We start from the raw sequence: 18,022 nt of genomic DNA, 5'->3' as shown, positions 1-18,022 counted from the left end.
GCTTCGTCTTTCTTCACATTCAGAAAACTGCTCCCGTCTCTCTTCTGCAACCTAACTCAATTAATCACCATTATCAGAAAAAGATCGAAAAATCACCATTATCAGAAACAGAAACTGCTTCTTCTTTCAGTATCTGACCTAATTTTCATTAAATTCAATTGAAGAAGAAATGGGTACAAGTAGAAAAATTAAGAGGACGATTACAGAAGAAATTACTGAAGTATCTCCATCACCAGTGAAAAGAAGAAAGAAATCTGACGATGATTCACCAACAGAAGCGTCCCCTGCTTCTAAATCTCCTACACTATTGAAAAGAAGAAGCAAATCTGTCGATGATTCAGCAACAAAAACCTCCCCTACTGCTAAATCTCGTACACCAGTGAAAAGAAGAAGGAAGTCTACCGATGATTCACCAACAGGAACCTCCCCTACTGCTAAATCTCGTACACCAGTGAAAAGAAGAAGGAAGTCTACCGATGATTCACCAACAACAACAGAAACCTCCCCTACTACTATTTACATACTGAAGTATTTTCTGGTTATGCATCAGTTTTTTTTAGATGCATAATACATTATGCATTATTTTTGTTTTAGCTGCATAATGTCTTATGCATTACTTTTTTTCACTTTTCTGGTTATGTGTCAGTTTTTTTTAGATGCATAAGACATTATGCATTATTTTGTTTTAGCTGCATAATGTCTTATGCATTACTTTTCTCACTTTTCTGGTTATGCATCAGTTTTTTTTTAGATGCATAAGACATTATGCATTAATTTTTTTTTTGCTGCATAATGTCTTATGCATTACTTTTCTCACTTTTTCTGGTTATGCATCAGTTTTTTTAGATGCATAAGACATTATGCATTATTTTGTTTTAGCTGCATATTGTCTTATGCATTAATTTTTTCACTTTTCTGATTTATGGATTTTTATGCACGTGCATAATGTCTTCTGCATCATTTTGTTTAGTGCATAAGACATTATGCAGTGCATAATGTCTTATGCATTACTTTTTTTTCACTTTTCTGGTTATGCATCAGTTTTTTTTAGATGCATAATACATTATGCATTATTTTTGTTTTAGCTGCATAATGTCTTATGCATTACTTTTTTTCACTTTTCTGGTTATGCGTCAGTTTTTTTTAGATGCATAAGACATTATGCATTATTTTGTTTTAGCTGCATAATGTCTTATGCATTACTTTTCTCACTTTTCTGGTTATGCATCAGTTTTTTTTTAGATGCATAAGACATTATGCATTATTTTGTTTTAGCTGCATAATGTCTTATGCATTACTTTTCTCACTTTTCTCAACCAGCTCCACATATTACAGATGCAAAATTTCAAATCCTCTAAAGTTGAAAACGATGTAACCTCATATGCAAAATGATATTGCTTATGGTATACATGAGAATAGATGGAGAAGTCTGGTTTGGGAGCAACGTCAGACATGTTAACCCTGTAAATGATCAAAAAATTAACTAAGTCTCTGAATGGATATAAGTTATACATATTGATATGTATTGGCATCTACTGTATTGCACGATACATACTAAGAGCGCAAGCTATATGTAGTACGTATTGGTATGTAACATGTAGAATAACTAAGTCTCTGAATTCCTATAAGTTATACATATTGATGTGTATTGGCATCTACTGTATTTTAGTAAGATATATTTGCAGGCTATATGCAGTACGTATTGGTATGTAACATGTAGAATATATTTTACAACATATCAATATGTTTTGTGTTTCATCTTCTATAAATAGAAGAACTGCAGCTATATCAAAAAGAGAATACAAAATTACTACACGATCTATCTAACAAAACAAACCTATATCAAAAACTACAGTAAAACAAACCTATATCAGATTACAAAGAAACTAAAACAGAACAACAACAGAGAAAAGGTGATTATAGTAACATACCTTGTTCGAATCTAAGATTAACCTAATTCGATTTTAAGATACCTAATTGAAACACACAAAAATCACAATGTAAATCGAACGGAAACTGAATTGAACAATGTAAATCATCACAAAACTGAAATCATAAAAGAAAGATAACAATGTACATCATAGACAACTATTCTGATAGAAATCGGATCAGAATAAACCTAATTATTCATCAACATTCCAAGAACAACAGCAGAGGAAGATGATTTACGAGATAAATACCTTGTTCGAATCTGATTTCGAAGCACAGATGATTTACGAGATAATAGCTGTGATGAGCCTAATTGAAAGACGCTACCAGATACTGTGATGAACCAAAACGCAGGAGCAGAGAAAACCAAAGAGAAACAAATCTGAGATGAAAAAAAAGAGAAAGAAACTGAATTTGATTTGTTCGTGGAGTTGCAGAAAGGGTATTTTTGGTACTTTTGAAAAACTTGTCTTGTGTGACCCGCAGGTTTTGGACTAGGGAATAAATATTCTGGTCCAAAAACATGTTTTTGGACCAGCGGATAATTTTATTCTAGGGATGGATTAGAGAGTAACAGGTACTGGGTTTCCTGGACTACCTAGTAATTCCTAGAAATAAAATTAAAGACACATGGTCCAGAAAAACAGAAACAAAGATCAAACGAATATATTCTTGATATTCAATATAGACACTCTTAACAAAAATAAAATTGAATCTTAGTGCAATCTATTTATGAATGCTCGTCTACGTCCTCGATATTAAGGTCAATCACTGGCATGTTGTCATAAATTTCTTGGGTAAAGCTGATCTTTGTATAGACATCTTCGTCGTCCTTGTTCATTATAATGACCATCTCCATGGGTTCTTCGCTTGTGGCATTGGACAAATTGGACGGAAGAAAACGTTTTAATTATCCAAAATAACCCTTTTCTCGTAAAATCTTCCAGAAATATCACATAAATAAAACAATACACAAAAATAGGATTCATGGACATATATAAACAAATTTGAGTATTTATTTACTATCATATCACTAAGGTCCTGACTTTTTATGCATAGTCACGTTGAGGAGTATTACAGTCAGCTAATTTATGTTACAGTCATCTGCCTAGTTGGATGAAATAAAAGTATTTATACGGGAAAATAAGCACTTTACAATTTTAGAAGCCCTAGCTTTCTGAAACCTGTAACATCGATTGATCATTCAAGAATATCTGTTGAAGAAGCAGGAAAATCTCTCGATTCCTCTTAAATCTCTCGCTGCTAATCCAACTTGAGGTACGATTTTTTAATTTTTGATATTTTGGTGTTCAAAACTAGGGTTTACTGAGGGTTGTATGGTTTCATAACTTGGGTTTCCTAATTTCTTGGTAATTTAAAATTAGGGTTTGAAATATATATGCACGAGCAGCGACTGAAGAATCACTAGAACTCCTACACCGATTAAGAAACCTTTCTTTGTGAAACATACCAGTAGACAGCTTACTAGGGTATTTTCAGGCGTTAGATTCCAAATACCGATTAACATTTATGTTTGGGGAAAGGATTTAAGGATTTAAGGATACCAGTAGAAAGCTTACTAAGAGAGTTTTGCCACTTTTTCCTTTTAATTTGGGGAAAGGATTTAAGGATACAGACATATACCAGTAGATTATTGAGAGGTTTTTTGAAAGTGAGTTGATATATTCATTGAACAAAAACTAAAAGTTACAACCATAAGAAGTTTTCCGGTATGGAAACTAGGTTGATCAAACATCCACCAGTGTAAGCACGCATTAGCCATAGCGTCTGCTGCTCTATTTACAAACCTCCTAAATGGATTGAGAGTATGATGTAAAGCTTAATAAAATAACCTTTAGACCACTAACATTCTTGTCCTCCCTCTTTATAGTCAACTTCTATTGCACACTTTTGTTTGGTCATCTGAACCTCTTTCAGTTTTCTTGTACTTTGTGTGCCATGATACATATATAGAGCTTGTAGCAACAGCTATTAGTGGTGTGTTAGGCCAGTATAAGTTTATTCCATTAATATCCACTCATCTCAGCTATCTTGATTGAACTAATGACTTTATAGACTCATAAACATTTATTGAAATATCTGGATGCATGCATAATGGATTGTGGTTGTGGATATTTAATATGTCTAAAGCCTCCTACTTTTCTTGCGTCAACCATGTGATCCCTTGAAGACTAATACGTGGATTCTGTTAATCAATTTTGTTTCCAATCCTTGAGCTTTCAGTTTTGGATTTGCTCTCTACATTTTTCTTCGTTCTATTTCATAAAAAAAAATGCCCGTGTTCACTTCTACATCTAATCTTTTGAATTTCTTTTTGAGTTTCAGTCATTACGGTTCTCCTATTTTGGGTGTGTTTCCATCTCTAGTCGACTATATGACTATTCTTTCACTGAAGGTGGTCATGTTTCACATGAAAAGAAAAAAAATAGTAAGAAAAGTCAAGGTTAACATAGTTGGATCTGGTTAACTTCCATCTCCAATGGTTTTTCCGGCAATCGCAACCAAAAATGATAAGCTTTTATCGTCTGTGAACTTTCATATTTCTTTGAATTATAAATGAAATATGGATCAAAATTTTTTTGTAGTGAATATCGGAACAAAATTAGGTTGACCCCATAGCGCTTTGTCACTAACAATGGGTGACATGTAGTAGTTGTCACCTTCATGGATTAAGTGCTCAATCTGTGTACTATGACTCGCACCTGCTGTATAATAAAATCATTTTCAGTATATTCATGCATGGGTTCATGAATTCATTTTCCTAATCGAACCTTCATAATACTTCTGGATAGTCATAATAAAAGTTGAAATTGGGGATTTTGTGAGTTGCAGGTTGAAAAGGAAAAGCAATAATGTCAGTGATGAAGGAAAGGTAAATAGGTGTCAATTGGAAATAATATTAAGGAAGGATTAAGGCCGTTGAATGCAATTATAATGGTAGATTAGGAGTCTAACTTAGCAATTGTTACGGAAGATTATGAATTACTCCAGCTTGCCGACTGTAAAAAAACTACGTGAGCAGTTGGCAGACCGTGCATCTAGAATCATTTTCTGTTGATTTGGTACAGTGAAACTTTGTGTACCCTAATCATTTTTTTCCCAAACAGAATCATAACGAGCAAAATTACTTCCTTAGCGATATGATTTTATGTTGTTACTTGTTTGATACATTTGTACAGCTTGAAATTTGAGTGTTTGTTAAGATTCTCGGATAAGTTCAGTCGTCCACTCACGTATGCCTGTGTTTGTTGCTAAGTCAGATTAGTATAATGTAGTGCCGAAATTGATGTGCTTGTTGGTATTCTTCTAAGTGTAAGTTTCAAAAGGAATAGTAATACATACTTCAGTTGACAAAAATTTAATAACTAAGTCGAGAAACAAACAATGGGCGACTTCTTTCAGTTTTTGCGCAACAATGGAAATCTCGTTTTGTTAAGTATAAGGGCATCATACGTGTCTTCCTGAGATGCTCCCATCGCAGTTTTTTTTATATTTTTTAATGAATTGTATTCTTTTATATTTCAAAGCCTCAGCATCTTTAATTATCTAGAAAATATTCTTTTAACTGGGAATTTTGCTGATCAGTTGTGATATGCGTGTACTTCCAATTCTGTCAGACTTTTATTTCTCAGTTTTTGTATTGATAACTAACTAACCCACATAGACAGTTAGCTGGAGAATCATGATCCGGGGGTTTTATGTTCAGCGTTCTCGGTTCATGTATTGCACATGTAGTAAGACTTGAGTAATATGATGTTTCCACTTATTGGGAATCCTTTATTTGAAATTGAAATGATTTTGGGTGTTTTTTTTTGTATATAATTTTCTCATGTTGTAGTTGCATTTATCCGTAAATGTGTATCGATCGGACTATAAATTGCATTTGTGTTATGTATGTTAATTGTATGTGTAGCATTCTTACGTTGTTTTATAACTAGAACTACTATTCTTGAGATCATTACTAACCCAAAACTATTGTCACAGGTGCCAAGTTATGTGTATTCCTGGAGAGGTTCCAACAAAACATAAAGATTCAATGCCAGTGGTGAAGAAAAGGTAAATAGGTGCAATTGGAAACACTATTATGGCAGTTTTATTTGATTAAGCCTACAATATCTAGTTTTATCCTCGTATAGTAATGAGTGTAATGACTTCTGCACAAATGTTTATCAATGCAATTGTGTTTTGTACGACGTATATCCACCCCCAGAAATACAGGGATGGCTACGGAAAGATTACGACTTACTCCAGCTTGTTGTCTTTAAAAGAACTACGTGAAAAATTGGAAGACCATGAGCAACCCATTTTCCGAACAACTGCAATTGGGCATCTTCTTGACATGCCAGAAGAACAATCGTGGTCTGGGGCGTTAGTTAATTACTTATTGTCTAGGGAGTTTGCCTACCCTGTTGTTCCCAGAGAAAAGGCCGAAGAAAAAGTCGTAGAAACATGGTTCAGGGTTTGTGACGAGGAATTTGGCTTTGGGAAGGTTCCTGACAAGAAATCAGGCTCTATAAAGATTTGTGACAACCCTTTTGACAAAGATCTCTGCTTTGGGAAGATCGAGTTTACTTTGATTTCTGGTCTTAGTTTTAGGAAGCCAGATCAAGCCTTCATTTGTCCAGCGGAACCATCTACCCTTAAGACAAGGTATTTTTCCATCATTGACAGCGTAAAAGGTTCTCATCTGAGAGCTTTTATATTTGGCAAAGAGGTTGAATCTAGTTCAAAAAAGAAAGAACCTAAAAACACAAAGGTTAAACTTGAAAGTAAAAACAAAGTCATAGTAGCCGAGAAAAGGGTTGATTGTTCTAGTGAAGAAAGGGTCAAAGTGGCTTTATTGTATTTTATCCACTTCTTCCTTCTGGGGCATGCAAATGATGATAATGTCGAGGATGAGTTCTGGCACCTTGTAGACAACCTTACAGAGTTTAACAAGTACCCTTGGAGGGAATTAGTGTATGACAGGACCATTACAAAAAGTAGGTCTGCGTTGGTCTATCAAACCAACAATTACAAGAAGGAAGGACTACCGACTTTTAAGTCTCAAGGATTGCTGCATGTGCTGGTGGTAAGATGAATTTTCTTGATATAATGCATTATGTGTCTAATATAATAATCGAAGCTGTGTGCGTTGTAGGTTTGGGCCCTTGAAATTTTCCCAGGACTGCTTCAGAAGTTTGTAGAAAGAAAAGATAGTATAGGGTGGCAGCCACATATCCTTACTGTGTTATGCAACGAGCTTGTCCACCACCAAAGCATCGTTAAAACGTTGAATTCGGTACCAGTAAGTCCCAGAAACTATATCTGCTTGAAAATTAGTACTAATATTTTGTAAAATTGCGTGCTTACTCAACTGACGCAATGAATTCTAGGCTATCCGTGAAAGCATTACAGGGCATACATATGATTCTTTGGAAGAAATGCTCGAGGAAGGTTTAGGTCCCCTCAATAGTGTCGTATCGGATTTAGAGGAACATGCCAACGAGGATTCGGAGACGAAATCTTCTTCACCATAGAAGCAACCTAGTGTTTCATGCTTTCCCACAGCAGGTGTGGATGACCAGGTTCCAGAGTCGAATCCCAAGGATTGTAGTAACAAAAATGCACCTTATGGGGCACGATTTGATGCCGATCGTTTGCAGGAGGTAGTCAAACTTTTGGCTGACATCTTTCAGACGCAGAGGGAGGCAGCTGATGTCTCAAAAAAACTAATGGATAAGGTCGATGACCTGATTAAATCGCAGAAGACAGTGATGGCGAAGATTACCTTATTGGAGAATGATGTTGCGTGCTTAAAGCAAAGAAATGACGAGGAACCTCCATTCGAGGGTGATTACCATGATGAGGAAATGTCTCACCGTAATGTGAGTCGCAACCTGTGCGAAGACACATAATTTAGTAAAGAAGATGCCGCATTTCATACTCCTTCAAGGTGCAGGAATTTCATACTTGATGATAATGATATGGGAGGGGAAAACGATAAAGAAGGAACAGAACAACATGGTGCTGATGTTGCCTCCAACGATGTGAGTAAACCTCTTGTAACTAGTTTTTTTTTTTTTATATACAAGTTCGTAAAGGATGTATTTAGCGTGATTCTGGCCTACTCTTTATTAATTGGTTAGTAAATATCATTTTCATTGTGTTGGATATGTAGGCAATTAACATTTCAAAGAGCCCAAAAGGAAAAAAAAGAATGCATCGCGAACTCGAAGTATTCAGCAACTCCAATGATGACGACGACGTAAAAATAATTCCTAAAGCGGCCAAGGTTAAGAGGGAAATAATCCCTTCCAGATATAGAAGGCCTCCATTTACAAATGATGGTCGTAACCAAAAGAAGCCTCGAAAAAAGGTGGAAAGCAAGGAGTCTGTTATCAGGAATAATATGAAAACTCAGATAACTGACTGGCAAAACAAAGAAGATATAAATGATCTATTCTGTTTCTTAGACCAAAGGTTAGTCTCCCTAATTTTTTTGTCTTCTGTTACATATCAAAACGAATTCATTAATTCCTTGTTTTCGGCGTGTCTATGCCACAGTAAAATACATGGAGAATTCTATAATGATAATGGTATGTCATTAGTGAACTGTGAAGATTTATCTAGACTACTGGATCCATCTGGGTGGCTAGGTGATGAGGTAAGTCAATTACATCATTTAGATATTGGGAAAATTTTCAGGGATGGTGAACTTATCTCTTTAGGGTCCACCTGCAGGTTATTAACAAAACACTGTACCTGTTGCGAAAGTCAAAGTACTTCACCGGGGCAAATCATACCTGGACATACTTCGACACGTATATGCTTGTATGGTTGTGTGAAATAGTTACCGCAGGATATATTTCTTACTTTTTGTATTAATGCATTATGACTTAGCCTCGTTATTGTGGAACAGAAAATTCTTGAGAACAAGAACGACAAAGTGATGGAAAGAATCAGACTAGGAATTTCTCCGAAACATGATGATGCTCGTCCACTCCCTTGGGATGCGGTTTCTACAGTATATGGTGTGCTTAATGTTAAAAAGACACACTGGGTAGCTCTCACCATTAAAATGGCAGAAAGGAGAATTACAATTTATGATTCCAAGATACCGCCTCGTACTGGTAAGAATACCAACATTTACGAGGAAATTGAGATTCTCCGTGAGTATTTGCGAGGCGTGATGGGTTCTGGTGAATGGCATTGTATATTTTACAGCAAAAATCTCCCTCAACAAACAGATGGGTAACTATTTACTTGAAATTCTTGTTTTGTTTTCTTCCTTGTTTAGTTGTTATCATTTTTTTTTTAAATAAACATATATTTTTCCAAACATTTTGAGAAAGTAGGAGAAATGATCCAAGTAGAAAATGAATAATATATTTGATCATATTTATATTGCAGGTCCTCTTGTGGTGTCTTTGCCATCAAGTTTATTGAGCATATGATTAGGGATATTTCCTTCCAGAAAATCGAACAAAGTAAAACTCCTCAATTTGCTGTTTAAGAAACAATTCATAGAGGTGAATGGCACAAGCACTGAATAATTATCTCTTTTATTTTACCTTAGATTGTCTCATCTAAGATAATGTGTTAATTCTTTGTGCAGGTTTCATCTGATTAGTGGTATGAAGAATGTTGGATCCTTGAGTAGTATTTTGGGTGCAGTCTGCCTGGCTAGGTATTGACCAGTTGTCACCATGCAACATGCATACTGGTTACCAATTCTGTAAACTAGGTTCCAAAGAAAATTAGTCTCCAGCTGTTTTTAATTGCTGAATTGCATAAATCGCCAATTCTGTTTTCAATACTTAAGAAAGTTCTTGATTATTCTTTCATCAAAATTGCTGATTTTTATTCGAACGTATATAAGTGAAGTTATTTTATTTAATTTGTGATATCATATTTTACAGTTATTGATATATACATTCATCAGCATCGAATTGAAATGGAATTGCACTACACCAAATCAACGATAGGACAACATTCAAACATCATTAGACACACAAAACACTCTTACACCATAGTAATGATATAATAAAACGTCATTGTCCTGTTCAATTCCATCAGAAAAGGTTTGAGAATGCAAATGAACCGACTCCATGTTTCTTGGGTTTCAGTCAAACAAACATAGATGGCAATGGGAAACATGCCATTGTTCCCATCAACTGAAGAGGCAGTCAAGCCTACGCCCCTATACTTGCTCTTGAGTGGAAATCCGTCCAAAGCTATCAAAGGTCTACATCCATTCTTAAATCCCTCCAAAGACGCCTTATAAGCGATACACAGTCCTTGAAACTCATTGGTCGTGTTGTCTTTGGACCAAACTGCTATGTTCCTCGGGTTGATAACCTTAATCTGGTGGCACAGCTCAGGTACTAACCTAAATTCAAACAATTGCATATCAAAAGAATTATGTTAAAGACATAAATATCTATAATTAATGAAATCGACACTTCTAATATACAAAAGGTAATAAAGTTACCTGAAACTTCTTTCATATGATCCCAACCCATGTATCTTCTCAAGGCACATATGCCTTGCACGAAGAGCAGTCCAGTAGGATATCTTGACCTTTTTCTTTTTTAAGACCATCTTCTGTATTGTTGGGGGCTTAGTACGAAGTCGTTCTTTCATGTAAGTCAATACGATACTAGTAACCCATGCAACAACCACATCCTCATCCATTTGCGAAGTTCAGTCTTCTACGCGGTAGGCGTGGGATGTCTTCTTCTTCTTCAGTGTCACTAGGTATAGCTGAGTTTTCTGAACTAGTATATCCTTCGCTGAAATAATTGTTATCTTCACATTTATTCCAATCGGCGAACCACCTGTACTGTTCCCTCCTACTATCATCGTCATCAGAGTCAGCACCTTCACTAAGAGGAGTAGTATCGAATGTCCGATTATAATCCGGGTATTGTTCAGCTCCCCAAGGTAATTTTGGACTGCTAAATGGGCTTCTTTCAGCACTTTCGTATGCAGCCTCATCATCACCACTGTGTGTAGGGACAACCCTGCTAACAGTAAAACAATCTTTGATCACCACATAACTAACAAAATCTAAATTGTACTGTAATACTTAGAACAAAAAAAAAATTACCACCAGCAATAAAAAAATCAGATCAACATACTTACGTTATTACTTTGCGTTTGTGCATATTGAATGCAGAGTTAAATCCAAATCGATACAGCAAGAGTTTATGATTTTAATGCACCAAACCCTAGCTACCGGCAGAAGAAAGAATAAATGTTGTGCCTAATTTGTGACTTCTTTTTATACTGATTCAACCTAACAAATCTACATGTTCTTATCTTTCTCCAAAAATTAAATTAAAATCTTTTCCAATTAATAATACAACTTATATTAGTTAACTTTCTAACCCAATCCTAATTACTCCTATATGCATATATAAATAATACAATAGATTCAATTTCCATTTACTTCTCTATTATTCTCTATTATACCTAAAATTCTGCGTATCTCCATTTATTTCTCTATTATTCTCTATTATACCTAAAATTCTGCATATCTCTGACAAAATGACTAAATGAGAAATAATAATAAGAGGACAAAATGAGAGAATATAATTAAGGCAGAAACGTAAGAGTACTGAAGTTTGAGATAAAACTAAATAATGAGAATATATAGAAATAAGTTTGACTAAATAAGTAATGAGAATAGAAATGATCAGACAATAACTGTAATTAGTTAGCACAATTGTCTAATATAGACTTTATAAACACCAAATATAGACGATGACTGTAATTAGTTAGCACAATCGAAGAATGAGGATTATTAGTTTAGGACCAAATGCATACCGTGCTAGTCTCCGGGAGCGCTTTTCCTGACTGCAACGACTATAACAGAACAGCAGCTACGCGATGGAGAGGGGACATCGATGAGACTGCGAAAAATAAACTCAAGAAAATTGCCATCAATGCTCAAACATTAGAGCATAACTGCGGGTACGTCAGTACCAAAGTATAACAATTTAACTAATGTGGTCTTTGTGGACCTTGTAGTCCACACTGTACAGCTGAACACAACAATTTCCCATAGCAGTTTAACTAATATGCACTATAAAAAACACCAATTGGTTTTCACAATGCTGGAGTACACTGCTTAATCGGTAACATATCGTTTACCCACAATATCAATCGCCAATTGACTCTGCTAATGCCTGTCAAAAATTATTATCTCATTGTTAGTTCCATATACCTGTACTCAAAAAAAACTTTAACTCTTATGAAGAACCATTACTAAAACGTTAAATAAAAAAACCCGTGGAAGTCGGCAAACACAAATACTTCCTTGAAGCATTTTATCAAACAGTAAATGAGCAATAATGTTTTCTTTTCGTTTAACAAAAAAAATCATAATGGATCAAAAGAGGAGGTCTAAAAATGTGAAAGAAGAGATACAAATCCCAAAGAAAGAAACAAACATACAAAACAAAAAAGCAAAACAATTGGGAGCTGAGAAGATTAACTATAATTTTAATCTTTACTTTTTCTAACCTAATCAAACAAATGAATTTTAATCTTTATAAGGGAAAAGATTATGTTGTTTGGATTTCCTGTGTACATACCGCAAATGAATTTGGCACGATCAAATAATGGTCTGGTAAGAAATTCGAAAGACAAATTGTGGAAGAAACCCATGGACAAGCAAAATTGAACTTGTAATCAAACCCTAACTTTGATGGTGTCGCCTTAGACAGACATCATATGATATGAAGAAGGAGAATAACACAAAAAGAAGAAGAAGGAGGAGAGGAGGACGAGGAACAAGGGGTAGACTTAGCATATGATGATGTGGTATACTTCTACGAGGAAGGAAGGAAAATGAAATAAGAACGAAAAATTAACAGGGGGTTAGTCGTGGGAGAGTTCGAGAGATTTTAATGTATTTAGGGTTTCTCTTGTTAGTCCTGAGGGAGTTTGAGGGAGTCTCTCCAAATCTCCGTTAGTCGTTGGGAAGTTTAGAGGAGTCTCCTAAACTCTATAGAAAACACCTGTTAGTCGCTGGGGAGTTTAAAAAAAGCTCTTGAACTCCCTGTTAGTCATACAACCCTACAATACTAGGAAGTTGGTTGCTTTGGGGAGTTCGAAGGAGTTTTTAGTGTATTTTGGTCTCACAACAAGTCTCTCAAAAGAGTAGAGATTTGGGAAGGAGTTTGGTGCGTAGAAAACCATAGGAGAAAGAAGAGGAAACGTTTTTTTCCAGGTATGTTTTTTTTTCTTCTTTGATCTCCATGATTGTTTATAATAGTTTGATTTGTGTACTATTTTGATTGTTTTTCATATCTTTGATCTCCATGATTGTTTATTTTGATTGTGTGTATAGTTTTTTTTTGTGGGTACTCTCTCTCTGTCAAAACCCTAATTTGTGGTTCAAAAGATCTTGGTAAGAAATTGCATGATTTGATTATAATGATATCTTTAAATTCAACCGTTTGAATATGATGAAATTTGAGTATGTCGTAGTTTACCTTGTTATAGAAGTACAGTAAAATTTTCACGCGGATCAGGTCACATTTGCTACTGCAAATCTTGCACAATATATGACTATGGTCTGCTGAGTTTAAATCCCGAATAGGGGACTGATTCCTATTTATCTCATTCTACGCTTATCGGACAAAGCTGAAATTTTAGTATGATGTTTGTATATATGAAGGTTACCTACTGTAGAAATTTCATGAAGTTCTGATCACTTTAGGTACACCAAAGTGTGAGAAATCCGGAACTGAATTCTGTATGCACGTATTGAAAGTAGTCGGGTTCTGAGTAATGTATCTTTTTAATGAACCGTTGGAATGCTATGATTTTTGAGTGTGTTGTGGAATATTGAGTTGTAAGTGTACCAAAAAAATTTAAAGAGGATCAGGTAAGTATTGGTACTGCAAAGATTGGACAATCTGAAACTGTGTTTCGGTGAAACAGAATTCTTTTACAGCTATCTTCATAATTTGTTATGTCATCATGCATTAATTGGCTTGCTACTTTGCATGGGTGTCATTGAGAATCACTATCACTTGTTAAGTCATATTATTTAGACACATACTTCTCTTCTATTCTATATGCCAAAGTTCAATACAGTGGCGTACTTCATTCCGTATTGGCGTGTTTTAGCCAATTCATACGGTGCTTTTGTTGCAAGGAGTTGCTAAGGGATTTTCTTTGATTAAAAATTTGGCTAAGTAGCTCTGCGTGTTAGTACTGTGTAATCTAGTATCACATTTTTTTATCATGTTTACATTAGACTGTTTGGTGTTATTACTATCCTTGCTTTGTTAAGTTCTAGTATTAGTCTAAGTACTAATGTAGCTAACATGTCACACCATAGAATGGAAAAATCCAGCCAACCTGCTGAAAACAACAAGAAGAAAAAGAATGTTAGGAAGAATAAGAATACGGAACCGGAAACGGAAGTGACTACGAATTACAAACAATGGACAACTCGAGAGACTGAGAAATTATTGGAACTGTTGGTAGAAGCTACACTTGAGAAGAAGAAAGACACTAGTGGATGTTTTACTAAGAGAATAGTGGAAGAGGAGATACTTCCAAAACTTAACCAAGCATGTGGTTGTGACAAATCTTTGAGAACTATAAAGGGAAACATAGATGGCTGAAGACTAGATTTGGTCAATACCAGGATTTGTTTAAATCTTGTACTTCTGGATTCGGTTGGGATGATGCTAACAAGATGATTACTGGATCCGACGAGATGTGGAACAATTACTTTGAGGTATGTGTGTGTTACTTACTGAAAACTAAATTTGATATTTTTTTCTTCTATTTTGTGCAGAGTTCTAATTCATGCTTTATCCTTTTTTATTTATTTTTGTATGTTAACAGAGCCATCCAAACCAAACTAACTTAAGGGAAGATAATGGTAAAGACTATGGTGACTTGCTTATTGTTTTTGGGAATAAATGTGCTTCTGGAAAAGTTACAGTTGATCTTACCCATGAGGGTACAAGTGCTAGAACCTGTGATAAGGAAGATGAACAAGATGATTACTTCGATGTTGATTATACTCAACGAGAGCAATATGATAATGCTTTTAACGTATCATACGTGGGATATGGCTTAGAGGAAAGTGATGAACAAGATAAAGATGAAACTCAAGATATGAACACAAAGAAAATTCCTGTCAGAAAAACGGCACCAAAGAAAAGACCAAGGTGTGACATTGGTGACTCTTCTACATCAACTAATCCTACTGGGCAGTCTGATTATCTAGAGAAATTGATTGCCAACAGTTCATCGATTGCTTCTTCTATTGATTCAATGCATGCTCTTATTGCGAAAGAGAAAGAAGACCGCAAAATTGAAAAAGAAATGCGCAGAATTGATAAGGATAAGAAAGATAACCAAGTATGGGATCTTGTTTATGGCATGAATGAAATTTCTTTGGAAGATAAGCTGAAAGTAATTGAAATGCTGGACAACAATCACAAGAAGAACTTATTCATACGTTTTACTCCTGAAGAGAGAAAGTTGTGGATTGGTTCAAAGTTAAAAGCATAAACCTGTCATCTTTGCAAGTTTCTATTAGGTTTAATGGGCTTTTAGAGTTACAACATTTGATCGTTTTTCTTCATAACTATTAGTATTTAATTTTTCTTTTCTCCTAGTTGAGAACTTATTGTTATGGATTGCTACTAATTTTTATGGGTTGACATCTTTATGGTTATTATGATTGAATTTATGAACTTTATATTCTATATGCTTATTTTCTATATACATATACTTTTATGCTTTTGAAATAATGATGATTCTAATAAAAAAAAGTACTTTTATCATCTTTTTAGGTGAACATGTCTGATTTGGATTTATCTACTGATAGTGAAGATGAAGCCTTTGATACAGAAGAAGAAAGCAGTGATGATGAAGAGGTAAGCAACAATAATGAATTTGAACTATCCATATTTTTGAATATACTTTCAGCGGTGCATTCATGGTTGATGGATATAATCAAGCAATTGCAATACATACAAAGTCAGCGTATTGAAAGACCAATGAGACGCCCAGTTACTTTGTTTGGATATAACTATATAAGGAGAGTTTTGCGTCAAGACCCAGAAGACTTTCGAAGAAGTTATAGGATGTACCCTGATATTTTTCTAAAACTATGTTGTATCATTAGAGAAACTACATCATTATGTGATACAAGATGTGTTTCTATTGAAGAAATGCTTGGTACATTTTTACTCGTTGTTGGCCAAAGTTCACGATATTGCACAATACGTGACACATTTGGTCGCTCTCGGTGGACAGTTAGTAAAAACTTCAACAGGATGTTGCGAGCTTTAAATTCTATAGCTCCGAGGATGATGGCTAAGCCAACAAGTGCAACTCCATTTAAAATTCGTGAGAGTACACGATTTTATCCTTACTTTAAGGATTGCATTGGAGCTATGGACGGTACACATATCCCAGCAATGGTAGAGAAAGAAATGCAGCCGTTTATCGGAATCGACATGGAATTACATCTCAAAATGTGTTAGCGGTTTGCAACTTCGACTTGGAGTTCATATACGTGCTCAGTGGATGGGAAGGGTCTGCTCATGATTCGAAAATACTTAACGACGCAATGACAAAAAGAAATGGACTGAAAATACCGCAAGGTAATTTTACTTTTATCTAATGTGAAGTTTTGAGTTTTTTGGTTAAGTTATATTCGGGTTCTACTTGACGAAGTTTTCTTTTTGTGTTTTATTCAGGTAAATATTACTTGGGGGATGGTGGGTTTGCAAACCGACGATATTGTTTAACACCATTTCGTGGCCAACGTTATCATTTGAAAGAATTTTCTGGTACGGGTAATCATGCGAAAAAGGCTGAAGAATTATTTAACATGCGTCATGCTTCTTTGAGGAATGTAGTTGAAAGATTGTTCGGTGTTGTGAAGTCTCGTTTCTTGATCTTTAAGTCTCAACCTCCATCTCCGTATCAGGTGCAAGCGGAGATAATGACAGCTTGTGCAGGCCTACACAACTTCTTACGAAAAGAATGCCGTTCAGATGAGTTTTCGGTCGAGGAAGAGGAAGATAGCCATCCATCAACGCTTGTAAATGACGATGAAATTTTGACACAATAAACTCAAGAACAACAACGTCAAGAAGCTAATGCATGGAGAAAGAGTATAGCGGATGATATGTGGAAAAATGTTCGTGAACAAAGGGAGTTAGAATTGTATGGAGACCGTTAAATTGAAGGGAAAAAAAATTATCTCGTTGCACAAAATAACATACTATTGATACAGAGATATGATCATTTTCATTTATTTTTTTCTTTTGATTAAAGATCAATGTTCTTTGCAAATAAGAGTTTATTGTTTCTTAAAAGAGAATGAGTTAGGAGTGAACTCTCTCAAACTCCCTCTAATAAACTCTCTCAAACTCCCTACACTCCCCCAAACTCCCTGAACTCAAAAACACAAAACTCTCTCAAACTTCCTACACTCTCTCAAACTCTCTCAAAATCCCTGAGATTTAAAATACACTCAACTCCCCCGAAATCACTCGAGGACTAACCCCCTGTAAGACGTCAAAGTGCAAACTTTTGTGGACCTTGAAAGAGGTGTAATAGAGAAGTAAGGTTAAAAAAATTAAATAACACTATTGGGATGATGACCTTAGTTTTAGCCCACGTGGTGCTTGTCCGGCACCTAAGGTCCGGACACCAAGTCTAATGGTCCAGATCTTCCTGAACATATGTGACTCCTATGTGGCAACTCATATTTGGGATTTTTAAAAGGTCCAGACTTTAGCAAGAAAAAGTCCGGACTTTTTTGACCTATTTTTTTAAAACAAATTCCATTGTAGTATTTTTTAATAATCTCAAAAGGTCCAGTTAGAGGTTCGGACTTTAAATTGTGGACCTTAATAATAAACAAAATATCTTATTTATTTTTAACTTTAGTCATTTGATTAAATAAAGTTATGATTTGATTAAAAATACAAAATAAAGTTTGATGCGACACAATCATTTTTTTTACGGATGTAGCTACACAAAAATCAAAAGTTATACAACAAGCAAAAAAAAATAAAAATAAAAATGAATAAATAAC

At 35.0% G+C, this 18,022-nt stretch overlaps 2 protein-coding genes and 1 pseudogene across 13 annotated transcripts; 2 read left to right on the top strand and 1 right to left on the bottom strand.

Moving 5' to 3' along the window:
- The first annotated feature begins 2,986 nt into the window (after positions 1-2,986).
- On the top strand, positions 2,987-9,777 carry LOC113302601 (sentrin-specific protease 1-like). 8 transcript variants are annotated; one of them, XM_026551544.1, is made up of 11 exons: positions 3,017-3,207; positions 4,783-4,822; positions 5,935-6,006; positions 7,091-7,237; positions 7,326-7,979; positions 8,111-8,412; positions 8,497-8,596; positions 8,674-8,763; positions 8,852-9,183; positions 9,343-9,461; positions 9,548-9,777. In XM_026551544.1, the coding sequence occupies exons 5-10, from the start codon at positions 7,917-7,919 to the stop codon at positions 9,443-9,445; spliced, it is 990 nt and encodes a 329-aa protein (XP_026407329.1). In that variant the 5' UTR covers positions 3,017-3,207; positions 4,783-4,822; positions 5,935-6,006; positions 7,091-7,237; positions 7,326-7,916; the 3' UTR covers positions 9,446-9,461; positions 9,548-9,777. The 8 variants fall into 8 exon arrangements, with proteins under 8 accessions (XP_026407324.1, XP_026407322.1, XP_026407321.1 ...); XM_026551542.1 differs by lacking the exon at positions 4,783-4,822; XM_026551541.1 differs by lacking the exon at positions 4,783-4,822 and having other exon boundaries at positions 5,935-7,237.
- A 39-nt stretch (positions 9,778-9,816) lies between these two features.
- LOC113302602 lies at positions 9,817-12,787 on the bottom strand. 5 transcript variants are annotated; one of them, XR_003336970.1, is made up of 5 exons: positions 12,531-12,787; positions 11,958-12,122; positions 11,761-11,846; positions 10,424-10,955; positions 9,852-10,321 (listed from the first exon to the last, which is right to left on the bottom strand). XR_003336970.1 is itself a non-coding variant. In XM_026551545.1 (4 exons), the coding sequence occupies exons 3-4, from the start codon at positions 10,624-10,626 to the stop codon at positions 9,955-9,957; spliced, it is 570 nt and encodes a 189-aa protein (XP_026407330.1). In that variant the 5' UTR covers positions 10,627-10,955; positions 11,761-12,122; positions 12,531-12,787; the 3' UTR covers positions 9,817-9,954. The 5 variants fall into 5 exon arrangements, 3 of the variants coding, with proteins under 3 accessions (XP_026407330.1, XP_026407332.1, XP_026407331.1); XR_003336971.1 differs by having other exon boundaries at positions 12,092-12,122; XM_026551545.1 differs by having other exon boundaries at positions 9,817-10,321; positions 11,761-12,122.
- A 3,496-nt stretch (positions 12,788-16,283) lies between these two features.
- On the top strand, positions 16,284-17,107 carry LOC113304731 (annotated as a pseudogene).
- Positions 17,108-18,022: the final 915 nt, after the last annotated feature.

The sequence above is a fragment of the Papaver somniferum genome, chromosome 8 (assembly GCF_003573695.1).
Source record: "Papaver somniferum cultivar HN1 chromosome 8, ASM357369v1, whole genome shotgun sequence".
NCBI lineage: Eukaryota > Viridiplantae > Streptophyta > Magnoliopsida > Ranunculales > Papaveraceae > Papaver > Papaver somniferum.
This window is presented reverse-complemented; position numbering and strand designations above follow the sequence as displayed.

What these genes read in the sequence shown, in the direction of transcription:
- LOC113302601 (XM_026551536.1), top strand. Translation starts at nt 6,089, where the DNA reads ATGAGTGTAATGACTTCTGCACAAATGTTTATCAATGCAATTGTGTTT. An exon ending in GATTGCTGCATGTGCTGGTG is followed by an intron (nt 7,022 to 7,090) that starts GTAAGATGAATT and finishes TGTGCGTTGTAG; the next exon opens with GTTTGGGCCCTTGAAATTTT. An exon ending in AAACGTTGAATTCGGTACCA is followed by an intron (nt 7,238 to 7,325) that starts GTAAGTCCCAGA and finishes AATGAATTCTAG; the next exon opens with GCTATCCGTGAAAGCATTAC.
- LOC113302602 (XM_026551545.1), bottom strand. Translation starts at nt 10,626, where the DNA reads ATGGATGAGGATGTGGTTGTTGCATGGGTTACTAGTATCGTATTGACT. An exon ending in TCATATGAAAGAAGTTTCAG is followed by an intron (nt 10,322 to 10,423) that starts GTAACTTTATTA and finishes GTTTGAATTTAG; the next exon opens with GTTAGTACCTGAGCTGTGCC.